Source organism: Scyliorhinus canicula, chromosome 1, assembly GCF_902713615.1.
Source record: "Scyliorhinus canicula chromosome 1, sScyCan1.1, whole genome shotgun sequence".
NCBI lineage: Eukaryota > Metazoa > Chordata > Chondrichthyes > Carcharhiniformes > Scyliorhinidae > Scyliorhinus > Scyliorhinus canicula.
This window is the reverse complement of record NC_052146.1, coordinates 184,758,348-184,781,697: the sequence shown is the minus strand read 5'-3', so window position 1 is coordinate 184,781,697 and position 23,350 is coordinate 184,758,348. Positions and strand designations below refer to the sequence as shown.

Genomic DNA, 23,350 nt, shown 5'->3' with positions numbered 1-23,350 from the left:
TGCCAAACTATTCGCGAAGATCTTGGCCTCGAGGATCGAGGACTGTGTGCCAGGCGTAATAGGGGAGCACCAGACGGGGTTTGTGAAGGGGAGGCATCTGGCGGCCAACCTCAGGAGGTTATTTCATGTGATCATGATCCCTCCAGTGGGACGCGATGTAGAGATGGTGGTGGAAATGGACGCAGAGAAGGCCTTTGATCGAGTGGAGTGGGAATATCTATGAGAGGTCCTGGGGCAGTTTGGGTTTGGGCAGGGACTTGGGGACTGGGTCCGGTTGTTAGCAGGCACTGGTAGCGAGTGTGCAGACGAACCGGGTGAGATCAGATTATTTTAGGTTACACCGGGGGACAAGGCAGGGGTGCCCACTTTCCCCACTGCTGTTTGCCCTGGCTATAGAGCCGTTGGCAATAGCACTGAGAACATCAGGGGTCTGGCAGGGAATAGTGCAGGGATGGGGGTGGGGGAGAGGTGGAGCACAGGGTCTCGCTATATACGGATGATTTACTTCTATATATTTCAGACCCGCTGGGGGGATTGAGGGATTATGGGAATATTAGTGCAATTCAATCAGTTTTCAGGATACAAATTGAATATGGGTAAGAGTGAGGTCTTTGCGATTCAGGTGAGGGAGCAGGAGGGGAGATTGGGTGAGATGCCGTTCAAGGTGGTGGGAGGGAGCTTTCGATATCTGGATATCCAGGTGGTGCAGGAGTGGGAACAGCTGCATAAACTGAATGCGGCTGGTAGAACAGATGAGGAGGGGACTTTTGGAGGTGGGATGCGCTCCCGTTGTCATTGGCAGGGCGGGTTCAGACAGTAAAAATGACAGTCCTCCTGAGGTTTTTGTTCGTCTTCCAGAGCCTTCCAATTTTATCCCCAAGGCATTCTTTAAAAAAGTAAACGCGGTTCTCTCCGGATTTGTTTGGGTGGGTAAAACCCCCGCAGGTGAAGAAGGTGCTGCTGGGGGAGTCGGGGAAGTGGGGGCTGGCCCTTCTGGATTTTATGAATTATTATTGGGCAGTGAATATTGCGGTGGTCTGGAGGTGGGGGAGGGATTGGTGTGGGAGTGGGTGGAGGCGGCCTCATGTAAAGACTTGTGTTTGGGGGCACCGTTAACAGCACCTCTGCCATTGTCGATGGCCAGGTACTCCACAGGCCCGGTAGTAGCGGCAGCCCTGAGGGTGTGGGGCCAGTGGAGGCAGCACAGGGGGTTAGAAGGGGGGTCGGTATGGGCACCGATATGTGATAACCACAAGTTCGCTCCGGGGGGGGCTAGATGGGGGGTTTTGGTGGTGGCAGCGGACGGGGATCGAGAGATTTGGAGATCTCTTTATTGATCAGGATTTCCCTAGCCTGGAGGAGCTGGAGGAGGAATTTGATTTGCCAGGCGGGAATGGGTTCCGGTATCTACAAGTGAAGGATTTTGTGCGGAGGCAGGTTTCGACCTTCCCACACCTGCCGCCCCAGGGGCTCCAGGATAAGGTGGTGTCGAGAGAAGGATTGGGGGAGGGGGAGGTTTCAGAGATCTATAAGGAATTGATGGAGTGGGAGGGAGTCCCGAAAGGGGAGGTCAAGAGAAAATGAGAAGAGGAACTGGGTGATGGAGTTGGAGGCTGGATTATGGGAGGAGACCCTGAGGAGAGTTAGTGCATCCTCGTTGTGTGCCAAGCTCAGCCTGATACAATTCAAGGTGGTCCACAGGGCACGCATGACCGTGGCCCGGATGAGCAGGTTCTTTGAGGGGGTGGAGGATAGGCGTGGCCGCTAAGCAGGGGGTCCTGCGAACCATGTCCATATATTTTGGGCATGTCCGAGGCTGAGGAGGCTTCTGGCAGGGATTTGCAGACGTCATGTCAGAAGTGATAAAGCTGAGGGTGGTGCTGAGTCCAGAGGTGGCCATCTTTGGTGTGTGGGAAGATCTAGGAGCCCAGGAGGTGAGAGAGGCCGATGTCCTGACCTTTGCCTCCCTGGTGGCCCGGAGATGGATCTTAGTTGGCTGGAGGGACTCGGAACCCCCGAAGTTGGGGGTATGGGTCAGTCACATGGCGTGGTTTCTCAGACTCGAAAAAATTGAAATTTACCTTAAGGGGATCACTGCAGGGGTTTTCCCAGAGGTGGCAGCCGTTCATCGACTTCTTCGAGAAAAGCCAGGCTGTCAGCAAGGGGGGGGGGTTTGCGGTGAGTAAGGGCCGGAGAACCAGTGGAAGCGGGGTGGGGGGGGGGGGGGGGGGGGGGGAGCTGGGCTGGGGAAGGTGGTACCATTTGTGAAAACCATGGTGGCTGGGGTTTGTCACTGGGGGTGGTGTGTTGGTTATATTGTTTTGATCTTCTTGAAATCTGATGTTTAAAATTGGTAAAATTATAAATGCCTCATTAAAATATTTTAGGGAGTAAAAATACTGTCCTCTGGCTTATCAAAATAGCTACCCCCCCCAAGCCCTCATCCTGTAGCAGGACTGGTAGGTCTGTCCCACTCAGCCCTTTCTTACCTGCCGCAGCCAGTCCTTCTTCCTCAGGTGGGTCTCTTTGAGAAAGGCTATGTCGGCTTTCAAACTTCTCCAATGGGCAAAGACGCTGGACCTTTTCACTGGGCCATTAAGTCCCCTAATATTTCAGGTGATAATCCTGTGGAGGGTTTTTGTCGTATCCCCGCCCCCTTTCCATACCTACCTGGTGGACGGCCCTGCACTCTGGGGTTTCTCTTTGTTAGGGGGCCATCCAAAATGGCCACAATCGCCATTCTCGCCATGAGGACGGCCCCCCTGAACTTCGTGGTTTCCCTTTGTCCAGGGGGCACTCGACATGGCCGAAAACTATGTGTACACCACGTGGGTGCACCCCTGCACTCCAGGGCTTCCCTTTGTCCCGGGACCCTCCAAAGTGGCTGCTTGTTCCTTCAGCTCGAAACTTATCTGCTGAAGCCAGTCTAAAACCCTTCCCTTCCTTCTCATCGTGTTTCTCCCCCTACTCCCGCCAGATGCTCCCCCCCCCCCCCCCCCCCCCTTTCTTTCATGCTTCCTAGCGCTAGCTTTCCCTGCTGGTGTGGTGGCCCCCCTCCCGGGGCTGATCTTACCCCTTCCCTATGCTCAGTCAATAGCTGTTCCCTCTGTCTCCTCTTCACCCTCTCCTGCGCTCCGCTGCCCTCGCCCTTTCCTGTGAGCTGGTGCTTTTGCTCAAAGCGGGGCAGTACAGTCCCGCGCAAACATTGTTCATGTCCATCACTTTTCTTTCTTCTTTCTTTCTCTGCATCTTCCTCAACGCTGCTTTTTCTGCCCCTTGTCCAGGCCATTTGTCCACACAATCACGTCTGCCTCTGCCGGGGTGTTAAAATAAAGTTCCTTCTTTTGGAATGCGACCCAGAGCCTGGCTGGGAATAGCATCCCAAATTTTATTGCAAATTCAATTTAACAAAGTTAGGTCCTACCTCTACGTGATGGAAACTTAGATGGCTCAACACTTACCGCTGTAAAATTTGAGGTTTGGAAGCATGGAATGGAGCTAGGCTCCATGACTTTTAGTTCCCAACTCTCCCCCTTTCCCACCCCATCACGGAGATATAACTTCAAGGCTATAGTTTGCAACAGTCAAAAACTTTGAATTTTGCCCTGCAGAACTATCCCGTTCACTTGATGTGTATAAGATTTCAGACATTAGCTGGAAATAAAGTGTCTGGATTTATTAACGTCTAGCCCTACGGATGGTAAAAGTTTTTTTTTTAAATCTATGAAAGTTAATATATTTGACAAGATAATCCCTTTTGGAAAGAATTAGAATTGGAAAGAATTAGAATCTTAAGAAAAAATCTTATTCAGTTTTTAAAAAAAACAGGCCCACTTCCATCGGATCCTACAATGTGCTGCAATCCTTTCCAATTTAACAAATTATATGGTGTTAAAATTTGGCAACATGACATTTTAATTGATATATTTTAGCAACAAGATGTCAAAATCAAAAGTGAATAAAGGTGACTGTTTAATGCTGTTTGTATCATTGATTGGTCGAATGCAGATTGCCCATATTATTCCTAAACTAGTAAATTTTTGTTATCATCTAAGGTGGTAACAAACGACAGGCCTAAGGGGGAAAAGCTTATGGTCGATAGTAAGTCAGCTCACTTTGTTCTTGCATGCCTTTGGTCAGTAGCTCAAATCAGTGTCTATAAGCACCCTGCTCAAAGGCCCTCCAATTCAAATACAACTGCGTTTTCAAAATCCCTACTGTCTCGTCTTTGGCCCTCCGTTCACTACAACATTTCTGTTGCTACTGATTTTCTCAGCTGTACCCTTTCTTATTTTTTAATTTAGAGTACCCAATTCATTTTTTCCAATTAAGGGGCAATTTAGCATGGCCAATCCACCTAGCCTGCACATCTTTGGGTTGTGGGGGCGAAACCCACGCAAACACGGGGAGAATGTGCAAACTCCACACAGACAAGTGACCCAGAGCCGGGATCGAACCTGGGACGTCGGCGCCGTGAGGCTGCAGGGCTAACCCACTGCTCCACCGTGCTGCCCTGAGCTGCACCCTTATCTTTGATACTCTAGTCTCCAATAAAACCCTCACCGTGGCTATTTTTCCAACACAGCCCTAGCTTGTGCTCCCCAAGTCCAAGGGACACAGACTTGAAAAGATGTAGCAGACCATCCTGGGATGCAAAGATAACACCTGGTTTAACTGCAAATGATCTTCTTAAACCACTGTCTTGTCCATATTCATGTCCACAAGTAAGTGTGTGGATCTCATGGACTCCTTTGTCACTAACACGGTTAGCACTGTTGCCCCACAGGGACCCGGTTCAATTGCGGCCTTGGGTGACTGTGCGGAGTTTGCACTTTCTCCCTGTGCTTGCGTGGGTTTCCTTTCGGTGCTCCAGTTTCCTCCCACAATCCAAAGATGTACAAGTTAGATGGATTGGCCATGCTAAATTTCCCCTTAATATCCAAGAAAAAGCAGTTAGGTTGGCTATGTGGATCGGGCGGTGGTCTGGGCCTAGGTCGGGTGATTTTTCCAAGGGTCGGTGCAGACGCGGTGGGCAGAATGGCTCCCTGCACTGTAGGGATTCTATAACATTGAGACCATCCAATCAGCTGCCTCTGCTGTGTCCCTTGCTTCCGCTGGCCAAAACTTCCTCTAAAGTTACCCCGACTCTGAACTCATCTTTCTTTCCCATCTCCACTTGTTCCTTCTCTGGGCTCACCTTGTCCCCAAGGTCCACCTCCTGCTCCCTTAACCCTATTAAACTGCTGAAGTATTCACAATAATCTTCAGCCAGAAGTGCCGAGTGGATGATCCATCTTGGCCTCTTCCAGAGGTCCCCAGCATCACAGATGTCAGTCTTCAGCTAATACGATTTACTCCACGTGATATCAAGAAATGGCTGAAGGCACAGGTGCTGCAACGGCTATGGGCCCTGACAATATCCCAATAATAGTACTGAAGAATTGTGCTCCAGAATTTGCTGCACCCCTAGCCAAGCTGTTCTAGTACAGCTACAACACTGGCATCTACTCAGCAATGTGGAAATTTGCCGAGTGTATCCTGAACACAAGATACAGGACAAATCCAACCCAGCCAATTACTATCAGTCAACTCTCCATCAGCAAAGCGATGGAAGGAGTCATCAACAGTGTTATCAAGCGGCACTTACTCAGCAACAGCCTGCTCACGGATGCTCAGTTTGGGTGCCCCCAGAGTCACTCAGCTCCTGACCTCATTACAGCCTTGGATCAAACGTGGACAAAAGTGATGAATGCCAGAGGGAGGTGAGAGTGACTGTCATGAAGGCGGCATTTGATCGAGTATTGCATTAAGGAGCCCTTGCAAAGCTAGAGTCAATGGGAATCGTGTGTGTGTGGGGGGGGGGGGGGGGGGGGGGGGGGTTCTCTCTGCTGGTTGGAGTGATACCTGGCACAAAGGAAGATGGTTGTTGTGGTTGGAGGTCAATCATCTCAACTGCAGGACATCACTTCAGGGTAGTTCCTCAGGGTTCCTCAGGGTAGTGTCCTAGGTGCAACCATCTTCAGCTGCTTCATCAATGACCCCCCTTCCACCATAAAGTCAGAAATGGGGATGTTGGACAGCACAGTGGATAGCACAGCTGCCTCACAGCGCTGAGGTCCCAGGTTTGATCCCGGTTCTGGGTCACAGTCAGTGTGGAGTTTGCACATTCTCCCCGAGTTTGCGTGAGTTTCACCCCCACAACCCAAAGATGTGCAGGGTAGGTGGATTGGTCTTGCTAAATTGCCCCTTAATTGGAAAAAATAAATTGGGTACTCTAAAAAAAAATTTTAAGTGGGGATGTTTGCAGATGATTGCATAATGTTCAGGACCATTTTGGGACTCCTGAGATAATGAAGCAGTACACGGCGCTGAGATCCCAGGTTCAATCCTGGCTCAGGATCACTGTCCAAGTGGAGTTTGCACATTCTCCCCATGTTTGCGTTGGTTTTATCCCCACAACCCAAAGATGTGCAGCGTAGGTGGATTGGCTACGGTAAATTGCCCCTTAATTGGAAAAAATGAATTGGGTACTCTAAATTGTTTTTAAAAATGAAGCAGTTCATACCCAAATGCACCAACTCACCGCCACCTTCGGAAGGGCAACTTGGGTTGGACAATAAATTCTGGCCTAACCAGCGATGCCCATATCCCATAAATGAATTATTAAAAGCCACCCAGCTTTCGATCCTGGTCCCCATGTTAGCTGATATTGTTCATTCTCTCTTCAAGTATTGGCCCTTTCTCCTTTTAAGTATTCCATTATCAGCCCTCTTTTTAAAAGAACAATCCTGGATCCCACGGTCCTTACTACTGCCCCATCTCCAACCTCCCTTTCCTCTCCAAACTCTTGAACATTTTGTGGCCTCTCAATTCGTGCCCACCTTTCCTGGAACTTCCTCCAATCTGATTTATGCTCCTGCTACAGCACCAAAATGACTCTTGGCAAAGTCACAAATGGCATCCTGTATGGCTGTGACAAAGGTAAGCTATCTTTCCTCCTCTTTCTTGACCAGTATGGTTGACTATATCGCCTTTTTCCAACACCTGTCCACTATTGTTCAACTGGGTTAGGACTGTTCTTGCCTGATTCCATTCTTATTTATCTACTCGTTATCAGAGTATCACTTCCAATGACTACTTTTCCACTCCCACACAGTTACTTCTGTGTTCCACAAGTAATTATTCTTAGCCCCATCCCATTTCTCAATTACATGCTGTTCCCATTAGAGAGCATGGCATTAGCTTTGCCATATACGATGATGACACTCAGCTCTACCTCATCAGAAACCCTCTTGACTCCTCGGTTAAATTATGGGTGGCACGGTAGCACAGCGGTTAGCACTGTTGCTTCACAGTCCCAGGTTTGATTCCTGCTTGGGTCATTGTCTGTGCGGAGTCTGCGCGTTCTACCCATGTCTGAGTGGGTTTCCTTCGAGTGCTCCGGTTTTCTCCCACAAGTTCCGAAAGACAAGGGGCGCGATTCTCCCAAAGGTAGACTAAGCGCCGCGCTGGAGTGAAACCCGGAGTGTTTCACTCCGGCGTCGGAGGCCGCTCCTCGCCCCCTATTCCCCCCCCCCCCCCCCCCCCACCCCCCCCGGGCACCGATCACGGGCCAGACATCTGACGAGCACGCCCGTGGTGCTCGATCCTCTCTCTGCCCCCCACAGACCCCACACTTACCTGTCGCGCGATATTCACGCCAGCAGCGACCAGGTGTGGTTGCCGCCGCCGTGAACCGGTCGGGGTCGTCAGGCCGCTCGGCCCATCCGGGCTTGGGGGGGGGGATCGCGGGGGGTGCCAGGACGGCGTGGCGTGATTGTCCCGGCCCTCCCGCGATTCTTCCCCCCCCCCACCCCGCGTGGGGAGCGGAGAATCGTGGCCAAGCTTTTTGGGTGAATTGGACATTCTAATTTCTCCCTCAGTGTACCCGAACAGGCGGTGGAGTGTGGCAACTATGGGATTTTCACAGTAACTTCACCGTAGTGTTAATGTAAGCCTACTTGTGACACTAATAAAGATTATTATTATCATACCTGCCAACCAGTACTGGATAAGTTGAAAATTCTTCAATTAAATTTTGGGAAAAATTGAGCCATTGTCTTTGCTCCACGCTTTAAACTCTGCTCTCAAGCAACCAACTCCATCCCTCTCCCTGGCAACTGTCTGCCACTAGACTATTTGCCACTTTGGATATCAACTTTGACTCCAGGTTGGGCTCCCAACCACTTATTCATGCTAGCACCAAGTCTGCCCATTTCTACTCTATAATTCACCCAACCTCTCTCCTGCCTTAGCTCGTTGCTGCTCAAATCCTCATTCATGCCTTTGTTACCTCAACTTGTCTATCCTTGCTCATGTCCTTACTCTCATCATATCCCATTCACCCACCACCCCTGTGCTCACTGACTTATATTGGCTCCCAATCAGCAATGCCTTGATTCTAAAATTTTAATCCTCCTTTTCAAATTGATCAATGAGCACACCCCTCCCCACCTCTGTATTCTCATCCAGCCCCACATTCCTCTCTCATCCAGCCCCAATTCCTCTCTCATCCAGCCCCACATTCCTCTCATCCAGCCCCACATTCCACTCTCATCCAGCCCCACATTCCTCTCTCATCCAGCCCCACATTCCTCTCTCATCCAGCCCCACATTCCTCTCTCATCCAGCCCCACGTTCCTCCAAGATATCTGCGCTCATCTAATTCTGACCTCTTGAGCATCCTGATTTTAATTGCTGCAACACTGGTGGAAATGCCTCCAGCTATCTAGACCCTAACCTCTGGAATACCATCCCTACAGCTCTCCTCCCTGTCTTGCTTTCCTCCTTTTAAGATGTTTTTTAAAACCTGGCTCTTTGGCCAGCTTTGATCATATAGTCTAATCTTCCCTTATGTTTCTTGGTTTTGAGCGGCACAGTGGTTAGCATTTCTGCCTCACGGTGTCAAGGAACCAGGTTCAATCCCAGTCCCCGGGTCACTGTGTGGAGTTTGCACATTCTCCCCATGTCTATGTGGGTCTCACCCCCACAACCCAAAGATGTGCAGGGTAGGTGGACTGGCCATGCTAAATTGCCCCCGAATTGGTGGATGGGGTGGGGGTCGGGGGGATTGGATACTTTTTAAATCAACAACAAAAAATTACGCTTGGTTTTATATTTTGTTTCAAAATGCTCTTCTGAAATGTCTTGATTTTTCAATTACATTAAAGACATAGGGCGCGATTCTCCGCTCCCCACGCCAGGTGGGAGAATCGCGGGAGGGCCGGGCTACTCACAACACGCCCCCCCGCGATTCTCCCACCCGGATGGGCCGAGCGGCCTGCCGTTCGCGACCGGTTCATGACGGCGGCAACCACACCTGGTCGCTGCCGTCGTGAACATGGCGCCGAAAGCTGGTTTGAAGCTTGTGGCGGGCGGAGAGGGGAGTGAGCACCACGGCTGTGCTTGGGAGGGGACTGGCCCGCGATCGGTGCCCACCGATCGTCGGGCCGGCGTCTCAAAGGGACACACTCTTTCCCCTCCGCCGCCCCGCAAGATCAAGCCGCCATGTCTTGCGGGGCAGCGGAGGGGAAGACGGCAACCGCGCATGCGCAGGTTTGAGCCATCAGCCGTCGTGGCGTCAGCCACGCATGCGCGGGTTGGAGCCGGCCAACCTGCGCATGCGCGGCTGATGTCACTTAGGCGCCGCCGTCGCGTCATTCTAGGCGCACCGCCTTGACGCAAGCGTCATGGGCCGGCGGCCGAGAGTTTCAGAGCGCCGCTCCTAGCCCCCGGGCCCCCACGACGCCTTTCACGATTTTTCGCGGGAGCGGAGAATTCCGCCCATGATATAATTGTTAATTGTGCTAGAGTGAGGCTGAGCTGGTCTACTGAATGGGGAATGAAAATCAGAAAGAAGGCCTGGCTGATTGCTACCTTAGTCCACCTAGTGACAGGTGAAATGGTATCAGTCTGGGAACAGAAAGCCTGCATTCTTGGCAATAGAATCAGGGATATGGGCCACTTTGAAATGATTTTTATTGAACAGTTATATAAGCTCCCATGATGGCTTTGTGGGTATTGGTATTTCACAGGAAACCACTAAATTATAAAAGTCAGAAGACCCAAGATCTGTTCTTGTGTTTTCAATGTAGTCCCTAAACATCCAATCCGTCGACTTGCTAATGTACTGTGGCTATCGTATGTGCTGTGCACATGTTGAACTGCAACAACTACTATTTCTTTGACAATATCTCCTAAACCCACAGTCCCTACGGATGACGAGGGAAGCAGGAAGAATGTCATCAGCTCTGAGTTGTCCTTTGTCACAGGCCATCTTGATTTGAGATATATTACTGTCCTTTATGGTTGCTGTCAGAATCCATACCTAACCGCATTATAAGAGTACCTTTACTCAAACTGTAATACTTCAAGAAGGTCCATCACTATCACCTTGGGAAACAAGTGATGCACAATAAATGCCAGCTTTTCCAGAAGCACCACCCCCAGAATAAACTTTTTAAATCCTGTTGAAAAGTACACGTGGCTATCGTGAGATGATAATTGAACTTCTCAACAACAGTAACAACCCAGTAACCTCGCTGTTTAGATTTGTGCATGAAGAATGGTCAATAAAGGGCAGCACGGTGGTGCAGTGGTTAGCATTGCTGCCTACGGCGCTGAGGACCCGGGTTCGAATCCCGGCTCTGGGTCACTGTCCGTGTGGAGTTTGCACATTCTCCCCGTGTCTGCATGGGTTTCACCCCCAGAACCCAAAAGATGTGCAGGATAGGTAGATTGGCCACGCTAAATTGCCCCTTAATTGGAAAAGATAATTGGGTACTCTAAATTTAAAAAAAAAGAATGGTCAATAATGTGGGTGTTGGGATCTGTGAAATCTTAACCCAGTAGGAGTTGGCACTTCTAATAGAACAAAAATGTGGTAATGAGCAAGGAAGGGCTGGAAAATTGTATTAAAATTCTTCTCTCTGTGTAGGTGGCAGGATTATAATGGCATGTCGGGATATGGAGAAATGTGAAACAGCAGCTCGAGAAATTAGAAGTGAAACCCTGAGTCATCATGTATATGCCAGGCACCTTAACCTTGCATCACTTAAATCGATTCGAGAGTTTGCCAAAAAAATAACTGAAGGTAAAACATTGATTATTTCCATCAACCATTTGAGACTAGTTTATACTGAATTATAGCAGGTCACTTATTTTCTAACCTGGTTGATTTAATTTGCTATTTTTGGATTTAAGTGGAAAAGGGTTGCTTTTTATCCATCCAACAAAATTGCAAAATAACTGATGTAAAACTAAATTTGAGAAAACAATTTATATAATTTCTGGAAAAATCACACAATCTTACAGCACAAAAGGAGACTTTTTGAATCAATGTACATGAAAGAGCTATCCAATTAGCCCAAGCTACTTATTCTTTCCCCATAACCTTGCAATTTTCCTCCACGGAGCATTCTTGTTGAAAGTTACTGTTGAACCTGCTTCTGCCACTCTTTCAGGCAGTGCATTCCAGATCATAGTTCCTGCTCCTTGGATCTGTTTCCTTTGGTTAGTGACCCTTCTATAAGTTGAAGAAATTTTCAGCTTTATAATTTGAATATCTTTTTTAAATCTCCCCTTGCTTTTCCCTGTTTTTTTTAAAAAAGTAATTTTTATTAAGGTTTTCACAAAATATAAATTACAAAACAATATTAACAGAATAACCATTGTAAAGACCCAAGAACAACACCCACCCCCCTACAAAAGCAACTACTAAATCAAAAACAAAAAAAAGCAAACAACAGAAAGGAAAGAGATAACACCCGCCACATCCCACGAACCCATGTACACACTTCTCCCCTCCCCCCCTTCCTGTTGCTGCTGCTGCTGGCCTATTTCCCTACCGTTCCGCCAGGAAGTCCAGGAAAGTCTGCCACCACCTAAAGAACCCCTGTACTGATCCCCTCAGGGAAAATTTCACCTTCTCCAGTTTGATAAACCCCGCCATATCCTTGATCCAGGCCTCTATGCTTGGGGACCTCACGTCCTTCCATTGAAGCAAGATCCTCCGCCGGGCTACTAGACCAGGACACCGCCTCCTGCACTCCCGGCTCCACTGCAACCCCAAGAATTGCGAGTCCCCAGCCTGGCTTGACCCTGGATCCCACCAGCCTCGACACCGTCCTTGCTACCCCCTTCCAAAATTCCCCCAGCGCTGGGCATACCCAAAACATATGGGCGTGATTCGCTGGGCTCCCCGAGCACCTAGCACACCTGTCTTCACCCCCGAAAAACCTACTCATCCTCGTCCCAGTCATGTGGGCCCTATGCAGCACCTTGAACTGTATGAGGCTAAGCCTCGCACAGGAAGAGGAGGAATTCACCCTTTCCAGGGCATCCGCCCACGTCCCCTCCTCAATCTCCTCACCCAGCTCCTCTTCCCATTTACCCTTCAGCTCCTCCATCGAGGCCTCATCTACCTCCTGCATTACGCGGTATATGTCCGAAATCCTCCCTCCTCCAACCCACACCCCCGAGAGCACCCTGTCCCGTACCGCACGTTGGGGCAGCAAGGGGAGAACCTGCCGCCTGGCAAACGCCCTAACCTGCATGTACCTAAACATGTTCCCCGGGGGGAGCCCAAACTTCCCCTCTAACTCACCCAGGCTCGCGAACCTCCCATCCACAAACAGGTCCCTCAACCTCCTAATACCTACCCTGTGCCAGCCCAGAAATCCGCCATCGATGCTCCCTGGAACAAACCGGTGGTTTCCCCTGTATCAGGGACTCCATCAAGCCCCCCACCTCTCCCCTATGCCGTCTCCATTGCCCCCAAATTTTGAGGGTAGCCGCCACCACCGGGCTCGTGGTATACCTCGTAGGAGGGAGCGGCAACGGCGCTGTTACCAGCGCCTCCAGGCTCGTGCCCACACAGGACGCCAGCTCCATCCTCTTCCATGCTGCCCCTTCCCCGTCCATTACCCACTTACGCACCATCGCTGCGTTGGCAGCCCAATACTACCCACAGAGGTTGGGCAGCGCCAGCCCCCCCCCCCCTATCCCTGCCCCGTTCCAAGAACACCCTTCTCACCCTCGGAGTCCCATGTTCCCACACAAATCCCGTAATACTCCTGTTAACTCTCCTAAAAAAGGCCTTCGGGATAAGGATTGGAAGGCACTGGAACAGGAACAAAAACCTCGGGAGCACCGTCATCTTGACGGACTGCACCCTACCTGCCAGTGACAGCAGTAACATATCCCACCTTTTGAACTCCTCCTCCATTTGCTCCACCAACCTTGTGAGGTTGAGTTTGTGCAGGGCCCCCCAGCTCCCAGCCACCTGGACTCCTAGGTACCTGAAGCTCCTCCCTGCCTGCTTCAGTGGGAGCCTACCAATCCCCTCCTCCTGATCCCCCGGGTGCACCACGAACAACTCGCTCTTGCCCAGGTTGAGCTTATACCCAGAGAAGCCCCCAAATTCGCTGAGAATCCTCATCACCTCCGGCATCCCCCCACCGGGTCCGCCACATACAGCAACAGGTCGTCCGCATAAAGCGACACATCGATGTTCCTCCCCACCCCGCACCAGGCCCCTCCAGTTCCCTGACTCCCTCAACGCCATGGCCAAGGGCTCAATTGCCAACGCAAAGAGCAAGGGGGACAGGGGACACCCCTGTCTCGTGCCCCGGTACAGCCGAAAGTACTTCGACCTCCTCCTATTCGTGGCTACACTCGCCATCGGGGCCTCATAAAGCAACTTCACCCACCGGGAAAACCCCTCCCCAAAACCAAACCTTTCCAACACCTCCCACAGATACCCCGACTCAACCCTATCAAAGGCCTTCTCCGCATCTAATGCCACCACTATCTCCGCCTCCCCTTCCACAGCCGGCATCATAATGACATTGAGGAGCCTTCGTATGTTGGTATTCAACTGCCTTCCCTTTACAAACCCCATCTGGTCCTCGTGAATGACCCCCGGCACACAATCCTCTATTCTTGTGGCTAAGATCTTTGCCAGCAGCTTGGCGTCCACGTTTAACAGCGAGATTGGCCTATATGATCCACACTGCAGAGGGTCCTTGTCCCGCTTAAGGATCAAGGAAATCACTCCCCCAATCTCCCTGGCCGCGTCTCGCTTTCGGAGCTGGTGTGCCAGCATCCTGCTCGCCTTCTCCCCATATTCATACACCGCCCCCTGTGCTTTCCTCCACTGAGCTTCCGCCTTTCTGGTGGTCAGTAAATCGAACCTGGCCTGAAGGCTACACGACTCCCTCAGCAATCCCTTCTCCGGAGCCTCCGCATATCTCCTTTCCACCCTCACCATCTCCCCTATCAGTCTCTCCCTCTCCCTCTGCTCCCCCCTCTCCCTATGGGTTTGGATGGAAATCAACACCCCTCTAATCACCGCCTTCAATGCCTCCCAGACCGTCCCCACGCGGACCTCCCCGTTATCGTTGGCCTCAAGGTACCTCTTAATACACACCCGAACCCTCCCGGCCACCTCCTCGTCTGCCAGCAGCCCCACCTCCAAGCGCCAGAGCGGACGCTGGTCCCTCTCCTCCCCCAGCCTGAGGTCCACCCAGTGCGGGGCATGATCCGAAATGGCAATGACAGAGTATTCAGCATCCTCCACCCTCGAAACCAGCCCCCTGCTCAGGACAAAAAAAATCAATCCTAGAATAGGCCTTATGCACGTGGGAGAAAAACGAGCACTCCCTGGCCCTTGGCCTCACAAACCTCCAGGGATCCACCCCTCCCATCTGATCCATAAACCAGCCTCAACACCTTAGCCGCCGCCGGCCTCCTACCCGTCCGGGACCTGGATCGGTCCAATGGGGGATCCAGCACCGTGTTGAAGTCTCCCCCCCATGATCAGGCCCCCCACCTCCAGGTCCAGAATGCGGCCCAACATGCGCCGCATAAACCCCGCATCGTCCCAGTTTGGGGCGTAAACATTCACCAACACCACCCGCTCCACCTGCAGCTTACCACTCACCATCACATACCTCCCGCCACTGTCAGCCACCACATTTAACGCCTCAAACGACACCCTCTTTCCCACCAGGATCGCCACCCCCCGATTCTTCTCATCCAGCCCTGAATGAAATACTTGACCCACCCACCCCTTCCTCAGCCGAACCTGGTCCGCCACCTTCAGGTGTGTCTCTTGGAGCATGGCCACATCCGCCTTCAGCCCCTTCAAGTGCGCAAACACCCGGGCCCGTTTGACCGGCCCATTCAGCCCCCTCACATTCCAGGTTATCAGCCGGATCAGAGGGCACCCTGCCCCCCTCCCCTGCCGACTAGCCATAACCCATCCCCTGCCCGCAACAGGCCAGCATCCCCCGCTCGGCCTGTCCCCCATGGCGGCAATTCCCCCCCCACCCCAGCACCCCCTGCATACTCCAGCTCCTTCCTGGCCATTTCAGCAGCAACCTGGTAACCCCCCCCCCCCCCCCCCCCCCCCCCCCCGCAGGCTAGGACCCCCTTCTAGCCGCGCCCCTCCCTCCGCAGCACTCCCGTGAGCCAGCTAACTTCTGCTGACCCCGGCGACTCCCGCCACACCACCGAACCCTCCCCACGTGGGACTACTCCTCCTCCTTTGTGCCCATCAACTGCCCCCCCCACCCCCCCATCATCCCGCAGCGCGGGAAACCAGAGAAAAGCCCGCGCTTTCACACTGCCCAACCCCGCCTCCTCTAGGGCAGCTCCCATTGCCAGTCCCCACCACCAGCTCCCTGCACTCCCAGTTTACCTCCCTGCCCGAACCCGCCCTTCAGACCCATACAAAAAGACATAAAGACATCACCCCACCCACCCTCAAGCCAACACACATCCTGCATTAAACAGAGAAACCCCCCCCCCCCAGAGAAAAAATTAAACACAGTTACATTTTCATACAAAACCCCCATCCTTGACCCTCAGTTTGAATCTAGTTTCTTGGCCTCCACAAAGGCCCACGCCTCCTCCGGGGACTAAAAATAATGATGACGGTCCTTGTAGGTGACCCACAGACGCGCCGGCTGCAACATGCCAAACTTCACACTCCGTCTGTGGAGCACCTCCTTCGTCCGGTTGAACCCGGCCCTCCGCTTAGCCACCTCCGCACTCCAGTCCTGGAAGATCCGCACCTCCGTGTTCTCCCACTTGCTGCTCCGCTCCCTCTTGGCCCACCGGAGCACGCACTCCCGGTCAACGAACGGGTGAAACCGCACCAACACCGCCCGCAGCGGCTCATTCGGCTTGGGCCTCCTAGCCAGTATTCTGTGGGCCCCCTCCAACTCCAGGGGCCCCTGGAAGGACCCAGCTCCCATCAACGAGTTCAGCATAACGACCACATAGGCCGCCAGGTCCGACCCCTCCAGCCCCTCCGTGAGGCCCAGGATCCGTAAATTCTTCAGCCTCGACCGGTTGTCCAGCTCCTCAAACCGCTCCTGCCACTTTTTATGGAGCGCCTCGTGCATCTCCACCTTCCCCGCGACGGCCGCGGCCTCATCCTCCCTTTCGGAGGCCTGCTGCTGCAGCTCCCGGATTGTGGCCCCCTGGGCTGTCTGGTGGTAGCCTTCAGCGACTCCAGCAGCTCCACCGTAAGCTCCTGGAAGCATCGCAGAAGAGTCGCCTGCTGCTCCTGCGCCCGCTGCCTCAATTCCTCGAGGCCTCTGCCGGCCGCAATTTTGTTTCCCTTCCCCCGCTTTTCCAGGGGCGCTGCCACCGCTTTTCTGCTCACCCCACTCCTGGTCCGGATCATAGAACCCTGGGGATCTACTGCAGACCCCTTCCCACGTCAGGAATCGTCGAAAAGGCTCCGTTGGGGGCCCTGAAAAGAGCCCCAAAGTCCGTTTTTAGCGGGAGCTGCCGAACGTGCAGCTTAGCTCCGCATAGCCGTAACCGGAAGTCGCTTTTCCCTGCTTTAAGGGAACAATCCTAGCTTCTCTGGTTTCACCATATAACTGATGTCCCTCATCACCAATCCCGTTCCAGTAAATCTCCTTTCCATCCTCTTCAAGCTCTTGGCATCCTTCTTAATGTGTGGTGCCCAGAACTGACCCAATGATTTAGAAAGGTTTAACGTAATTTTGTTGGTTTTTTATTCCATAGGCCTGTTAACTTAGAGCCAGAAGAGCCTGGGCAGGAGGGGACAATTTGCAGAAGGGAAATTCGGAAGTAGGAATTCCCAGTTCCTGCCATGTTTTACAAGCTTGCTGTCTTTTGGGCTGGAAGACAGCTGTAGACTGAATTACATGCAACCACATGGATGGGCACGGTAGCACAGTGGTTAGCACTGTTGCTTCATAGCTCCGGGGTCCATGTTCGATTCCCGGCTTGAGTCACTGTCTGTGCGGAGTCTGCATGTTCTCCCCGTGTCTCCGTGGGTTTTCTCCAGGTGCTCCGGTTGCCTCCCACAGTCCAAAGATGTGCAGGTTAGGTGGATTGCCCATGCAAAATTGCCCTTAGTGTCCAAAAAGTTTAGGTGGGGTTACAGGGATAGGGTAGAGGTGTGGGCTTAAGTAGGATGCTCTATCCAAGGGCCATTGCAGACCCGATGGGCGAATGGCCTCCTTCTGCACTGTAACTTCTATGAGTTTATGATTCTAAGGGTGTGGAGGGAGGAATGGAGTAGTGGTCCCTGAGGGTCACTGCTATATATTTCCTTCCAGTCTTGTAAACAACCATTCATTACTATACTCTGCTTTCAGACCCTTAATCAATTTTACTTTACCCTCACAGTCGCTGCTGCTCTAATTCCTTTAAAATAAAATTGCTTCCACTGACAGAAGGATCACTAACGAAAGGAAATAGACCCAAGGGGCAGTGGTGGCACAGTGGTTCGCATTGCTGCCTCACAGCGCCAGGGACCCAAATTCAATTCTGCCCTTGGCTGACTCTGTGTGGAGTTTGCACATTCCTGTGTGTGTTTTGCTTTGAGTGCTCCAATTTCCTCCCGCAGTCCAAAGATGTGCAGGTTAGGTGGATTGGCCATGATAAATTGCCCCTTAGGATGAGGTTATAGGACAGGGGATTGGGCCGAGGTAGGGTAGTCTTTCAAAGGGCTGGTGTAAACTAGATGGGTCAAATGGTTTCTTTCTGCACTGTAGGGATTCTGTGATTCTATGAATTTGACCTGGACAGTTTTGCTAACACATCTGTTCTGTGGTGCTTTATTGAATTACTTTTGAAAGTACACAACATGGTGGGCAGCACGGTGGCGCAGTAGGTTAGCACAGCGGCCTCACGGCGCTGAGGTCCCAGGTTCGATCCCGGCTCTGGGTCACTGTCCGTGTGGAGTTTGCACGTTCTCTCCGTGTTTGCGTGGGATTCGCCCCCACAACCAAATGTGCAGGCTAGGTGGATTGGCCATGCTAAATTGCCCCTTAATTGGAAAAAATGAATTGGGTACTCTGAATTAAAAAAAGAAAAAGAAAGTACACAACATGAACCACATCATCCTTCTCAACCCATCTGGTTCATTAATTTCCTTTGGGGAAGGAAATCTGCCATCCTTACCTGGTCTGGCCTACATGTGACTCCAGTCCTACAGCAATGTGGTTGACTCTTAAATGCCCTCTGAAAAATGGCCTAGCAAGCCACTCAATTGTATTCAACCGCTACGAAAACATAAAAAAGGAATGAAATCAGACGGGCCACCACTCACCGGAAACGACAACAGAAAACCCAGCCCTGTCGACCATGCAAAGTCCTCCTTACTAACATCTAGGGGTTTGGTCAAAGTTGGAGGAGCAGTCTCACAGACTAGTTAAGCACCAGGGTTCCTTAGACAGCACCTTCCAAACCCACTACCATCTAGAAGGACAAGTGCAGCAGATACCTGGGAAACCCACCACCTGGTGCTTCCACTCTAAGTCACTCACCACCCTGACTTGGAAATATGTCACTGTTCCTTCACTGCCGTTGGGGCAAATCCTGGAACTGCAGCGGTTCAAGAAAGCAACTCACCACCACCGTCTGAAGGGCAAATAGGGGTGGGCAATAAATGCCGGTCTAACCAGCGCCGCCCACATCCCGTAAATGAATTTAAAAAAACATCTGTTACTTTATAAAATAATTCAATCAAGTTAGTCAAATACAGTTTGCCTTTAATCAATGTGCGCTGGTTGTCATTGATTAACCCATTTTTTTCAAAGTGAATGTTAACCTAATCCAGAATTATTGTCTATAAATATTTCCTACATTAGGCCGACTGGCCTATAGATACCTGGTTTATCTCCCTCCCTTATTTTTAACAAGGTGTAACATTTTTAACCTTTCAGTGCCCTGACACTATTTCCATAGCAAAGGGGGGATTGGAAAATTGTAGCCAGAGCCACCACTATTTCTACCCTTACCTACCTCAGCAACCTATTACACACCCAACCTGGACTGGGTGACTTTTCTACCTTGAGACCCGCTAACATTAGAGTACCTCCTTATAAGCTTTATCGTATCTACTTGATATGCCTTTTCATCCTTTAGTGTGACATTGGCAGCATACTCTTTTTTTGCCCACCAATCTATTTTCGTACACTCTGCTCTTCATTTCCTTTCAGCTCTCCTCTAAACTTTTCTTTATTTGGTTTGATTCTCTATCGAGTGATGAACCTGGCATTAATTGTAAGCCTCCTTTTTCCGTTTCATTTAATCTCCATATGTTGAGTCACTCTAGCTTAGAATGCCCTTCTTTTCCCTCCTCCTGGGAATGTTTTTGGTCTGTACACAACAGTTCGGCTCTTTGAAAATGAAAATGAAAATCGATTATTGTCACAAGTAGGCTTCAAATGAAGCTGTGAAAAGCCCCTAGTCCCACATTCCGGCATCTGTTCGGGGAGGCTGGTATGGGAATTGAACCCGCGCTGCTTGGTCTGCTTTAAAAGCTAGCTGTTTAGCCCTGTGCTAAACCAGCCCCATGTCCTCTCATTGCTTATTTATTGTTTTACCATACAATCATTCATTCCGATCTAAGCTTAGATCCCTTTTGCAATCACTAAAATTAGCACCCTTCCAGTTGAGTATTTTTATGCTTTATTGTCACTTTCTTTTAATAACTACTCTAACCCCTAATGATAGTATTGTCTAAAGTATGTTAATATACAGAAGTAGTCCTCTGATCTTTTTGTAAAATGTTTGTTGACTTCAATGTCAAACTTTTTTTAAAAATCTACAACTGAACCTTTACCCATTGTGGATTTCAATACAATAACTCCTTAGCTGTTGAACCAAACTAATGCAAGGATTGATGGGAAACCTGCAGCATCAGAGTTTATATGGATTTGTTGTTATCACATTTAAGGGCACAGTTTGCATTTCGTTAGCAATGAAAACGACTGCAGAGTACACTTACTGTAAGCTTGCCTGAAATTCAAAACTTGTGTTATTTTTCTTTTAGAGGAAGAGAATATAAATGTGTTGATTAACAATGCTGGCATTATGCGATGTCCTTACTGGAAAACAGAAGATGGATTTGAAATGCAATTTGGTGTAAATCACCTTGGTAAGCTCTGCATACATCTTCCAGCTTCACATGTGTTGAACTTGTTTTCACTTTATTCCATATAAAATTGTTTGACAGCGGGGTAGGAAATTCATTGGGTATAACTTTAACCTAACCTGCCAAGCAGTCATTTGATGGAATCAATTTGGCTTTGCTTTTTGCATCTGGTCATTTGCATTATCATTTGGTTAAAATTACTCTCCCTTTCTATAACTAATTTGTCTTTTTTTCCCCCTCATCTTCTCTTGGGCCATGCCAGTGCCAATCCCCAGCTGAGAAGAAAGACTTGCTCTGTCTTCTGCTGCTGCTATTCTGTAATGAACCAGCAGGAGATGTGCAAGAGTTAGCTCACAATATTTTCTTTTCTCATTCACTCTGCTCCTCTACTTAATGATATAGCTAATAACAGAATGTCACTATATGGAGAACTGTTGGCTGTTTCCTGTTGTTGGTTAGAAATCCACTTCTCTATTTGTGTTTATGAGGAACTCTAACTCTTAAAATAAACTTGATCCTTAAAAGATATTTAAAAGGACTTGGGAGGCTTGATCATAAAATAACGCTGTTGCATGAAAATACTGAAACCAACTCATAATAAAGTAAATATAATGTGTATTTCAGGAAAAGCAATATGCGATGCTGAACCCAAGGTAATTCTAGGATAGCATGTTATTTCATGTTCAAGCTCGCTTTGTCTGTTAACAAAATACTAGTTTTCAAAACAACATTGCCCGATGAAAATAAATTACCTACCAAATTGATGGATTCTGTTTAAGGCAGTGTCAAGTGCAGATGGAATGTTCAAAGAAACAATATTATCATCAATCACAGTACTAACCTTGAAAGGTTCTGAAAATTTTCAATGTGAAGTACATTTATCTTCCAATTGAGTTGCAGAACACATGTATGTTTAAGGAACACTTCTTAAAATGTTTGTGATGGTGGTTGAATTTGTTTAGTGCGAGTCTAAAGTTGGAGCATGCATTGAAGGGACTGCAGGTGAAACTGACTTGTCCCATCACCAGTGTTTGGGTGGTCTTTGAAGTGATAATAAAAATATTATTGTTATTAATCGGGTCCCTTCTCAGCTGAGTCAAGTAAGCAGTCAGGAAGGCATAAAAGGTTTAATGAATTTTTGGCAACTCCTGCTGAAACCTCAGCATTGTCTCTAATAATTGGCATACATCTTTGGCAACTCCTCCTTCCCACCCCCCACCCCTTTTTTATTATTTTCACGTATTGACTAATTCTAAGGTAAGATTGGAAGGTGCCACCAAACCTCTGAAAAATTGTCCAAGTGAACATTGCATGTCTAACACCGCTCTAGATGAGATTAGATCATGGATTGAACTTGGGGCTTTGTTTTTTGGGTTTGCAGTTAGAACTTTTACCTCTAAACCCTCAGGAAGCTTCGCCACCACATCCCCCACACACATTCTGAAAGTCTTACACATTTATTGTTTGGTGCTGTGTTCTCAGTAATAGCTGTGAGATTTAAAAAAAAAAATTTAGAGTACCCAATTAATTTTTTCCAATTAAGGGGCAATTTAGCCTGCACACCTTTGGGTTGTGGAGGCGAAACCCACGCAAACACGGGGAGAATGTGCAAACTCCACACGGACAGTGACCCAGAGCCAGGATCGAACCTGGGACCTCGGCGCCGTGAGGCAGTAGAGCTAACCAATGCACCATTGTGCTGCCCTAGCTAAGAGATTTCTGTCCAGCATGTTGTATGGGCCTTCTGGCCTCTTAGTGTCAGGCTGAATAGACATGACATTGAATTGGGGAAATTTCAAAACACATTTTGTTAGCTGCACGCAAGTCACTGACGGGCTCTTAAGTTGCATTTTAAGTGGGTGATGTATTTGCACTTTCAAGTTCTTGACATTTTCTAATTTGGTGCAGCAATCATACCTTTTATCTTCAAGTTGTTTCCTTCAATTTTTTTTCTTCTGAAACAAGTGGCACAGAATACACTTCCTTAAATCTTTCCAAAATGATGCAATAGTATCAGGGCACAGAATGAATCAGCAGCTAATACTATTAGTACCAAAATACAAGAAGCAACTGTTTTAAAGTTTTGATCTTTTCAAAATGAGAGCCTATGCCTGCAACTTATAACATTTCTAAAAGTTCAGATGGAAAAAACTGATTGTAACTGTGCAATGGCCTAGGTGTTAAAACTCCAATCGCAGTTTGTAGCAAAGAAACCAAGTTTTGACTTCCAGAAAGAGTTTTGCTCCCAATGACCTGAAACTCCAACTCATGACGCCTGTATCCCCTATTTTATATGCACTGTGGTGTATTTCACCAATTTACCTCTAATTACTGACTTCAACACTCCCTGACTGTTAACTGTTTCCTACCCGAACACCAGGTTCTGGAGTTGATAGAAAACTGCTTGCTTGCGCGTTTTTCTTTAAAAGGACACAGGTACAAGTTGGTGACTGTTTTTCATTCATTAAAGCATTATTCTTGAAGCATAGTGACATTAAAATTATCTTCTTTTAATGAAGGTCATTTTTTGTTGACAAACCTGTTGCTTGAGAAGTTGAAGAACTCTGGAAGTGGTCGCATCATAAATGTATCTTCGCTAGCTCACAAAGTGGGGCAAATTGATTTCAATGACCTCAACTGGGAAAAGAAAAAATATGACACAAAGGCAGCATACTGTCAAAGTAAACTTGCAAACATATTGTTTACAAAGGAATTGGCTGAAAGACTTGATGGTAAGTTGAGTTGAGCTAATCATGCTATTTGGGTACTAAAATGTATTTTTTTTTTAAATTTAGATTACCCAATTATTTTTTCCAATTAAGGGGCAATTTAGCATGGCCAATCCACCTACTCGGCACATTTTTTTTTGGGTTGTGGGGGCGA

At 49.2% G+C, this 23,350-nt stretch overlaps 1 protein-coding gene across 3 annotated transcripts in view; it reads left to right on the top strand.

The window, feature by feature from the left end:
• LOC119970123 (retinol dehydrogenase 13-like) overlaps window positions 1-23,350 on the top strand; it is a 169,577-nt gene that overhangs the window by 122,906 nt on the left and 23,321 nt on the right. For 2 of the 3 annotated variants that reach the window (XM_038804183.1, XM_038804202.1), the window contains 3 exons: window positions 10,976-11,131; window positions 20,366-20,470; window positions 22,987-23,199. In XM_038804183.1, coding sequence (XP_038660111.1) covers window positions 10,976-11,131; window positions 20,366-20,470; window positions 22,987-23,199 — 474 coding nt within the window. The remainder of the gene's footprint in view (window positions 1-10,975; window positions 11,132-20,365; window positions 20,471-22,986; window positions 23,200-23,350) is intronic. The other variant, XM_038804192.1, reaches the window with a different exon arrangement.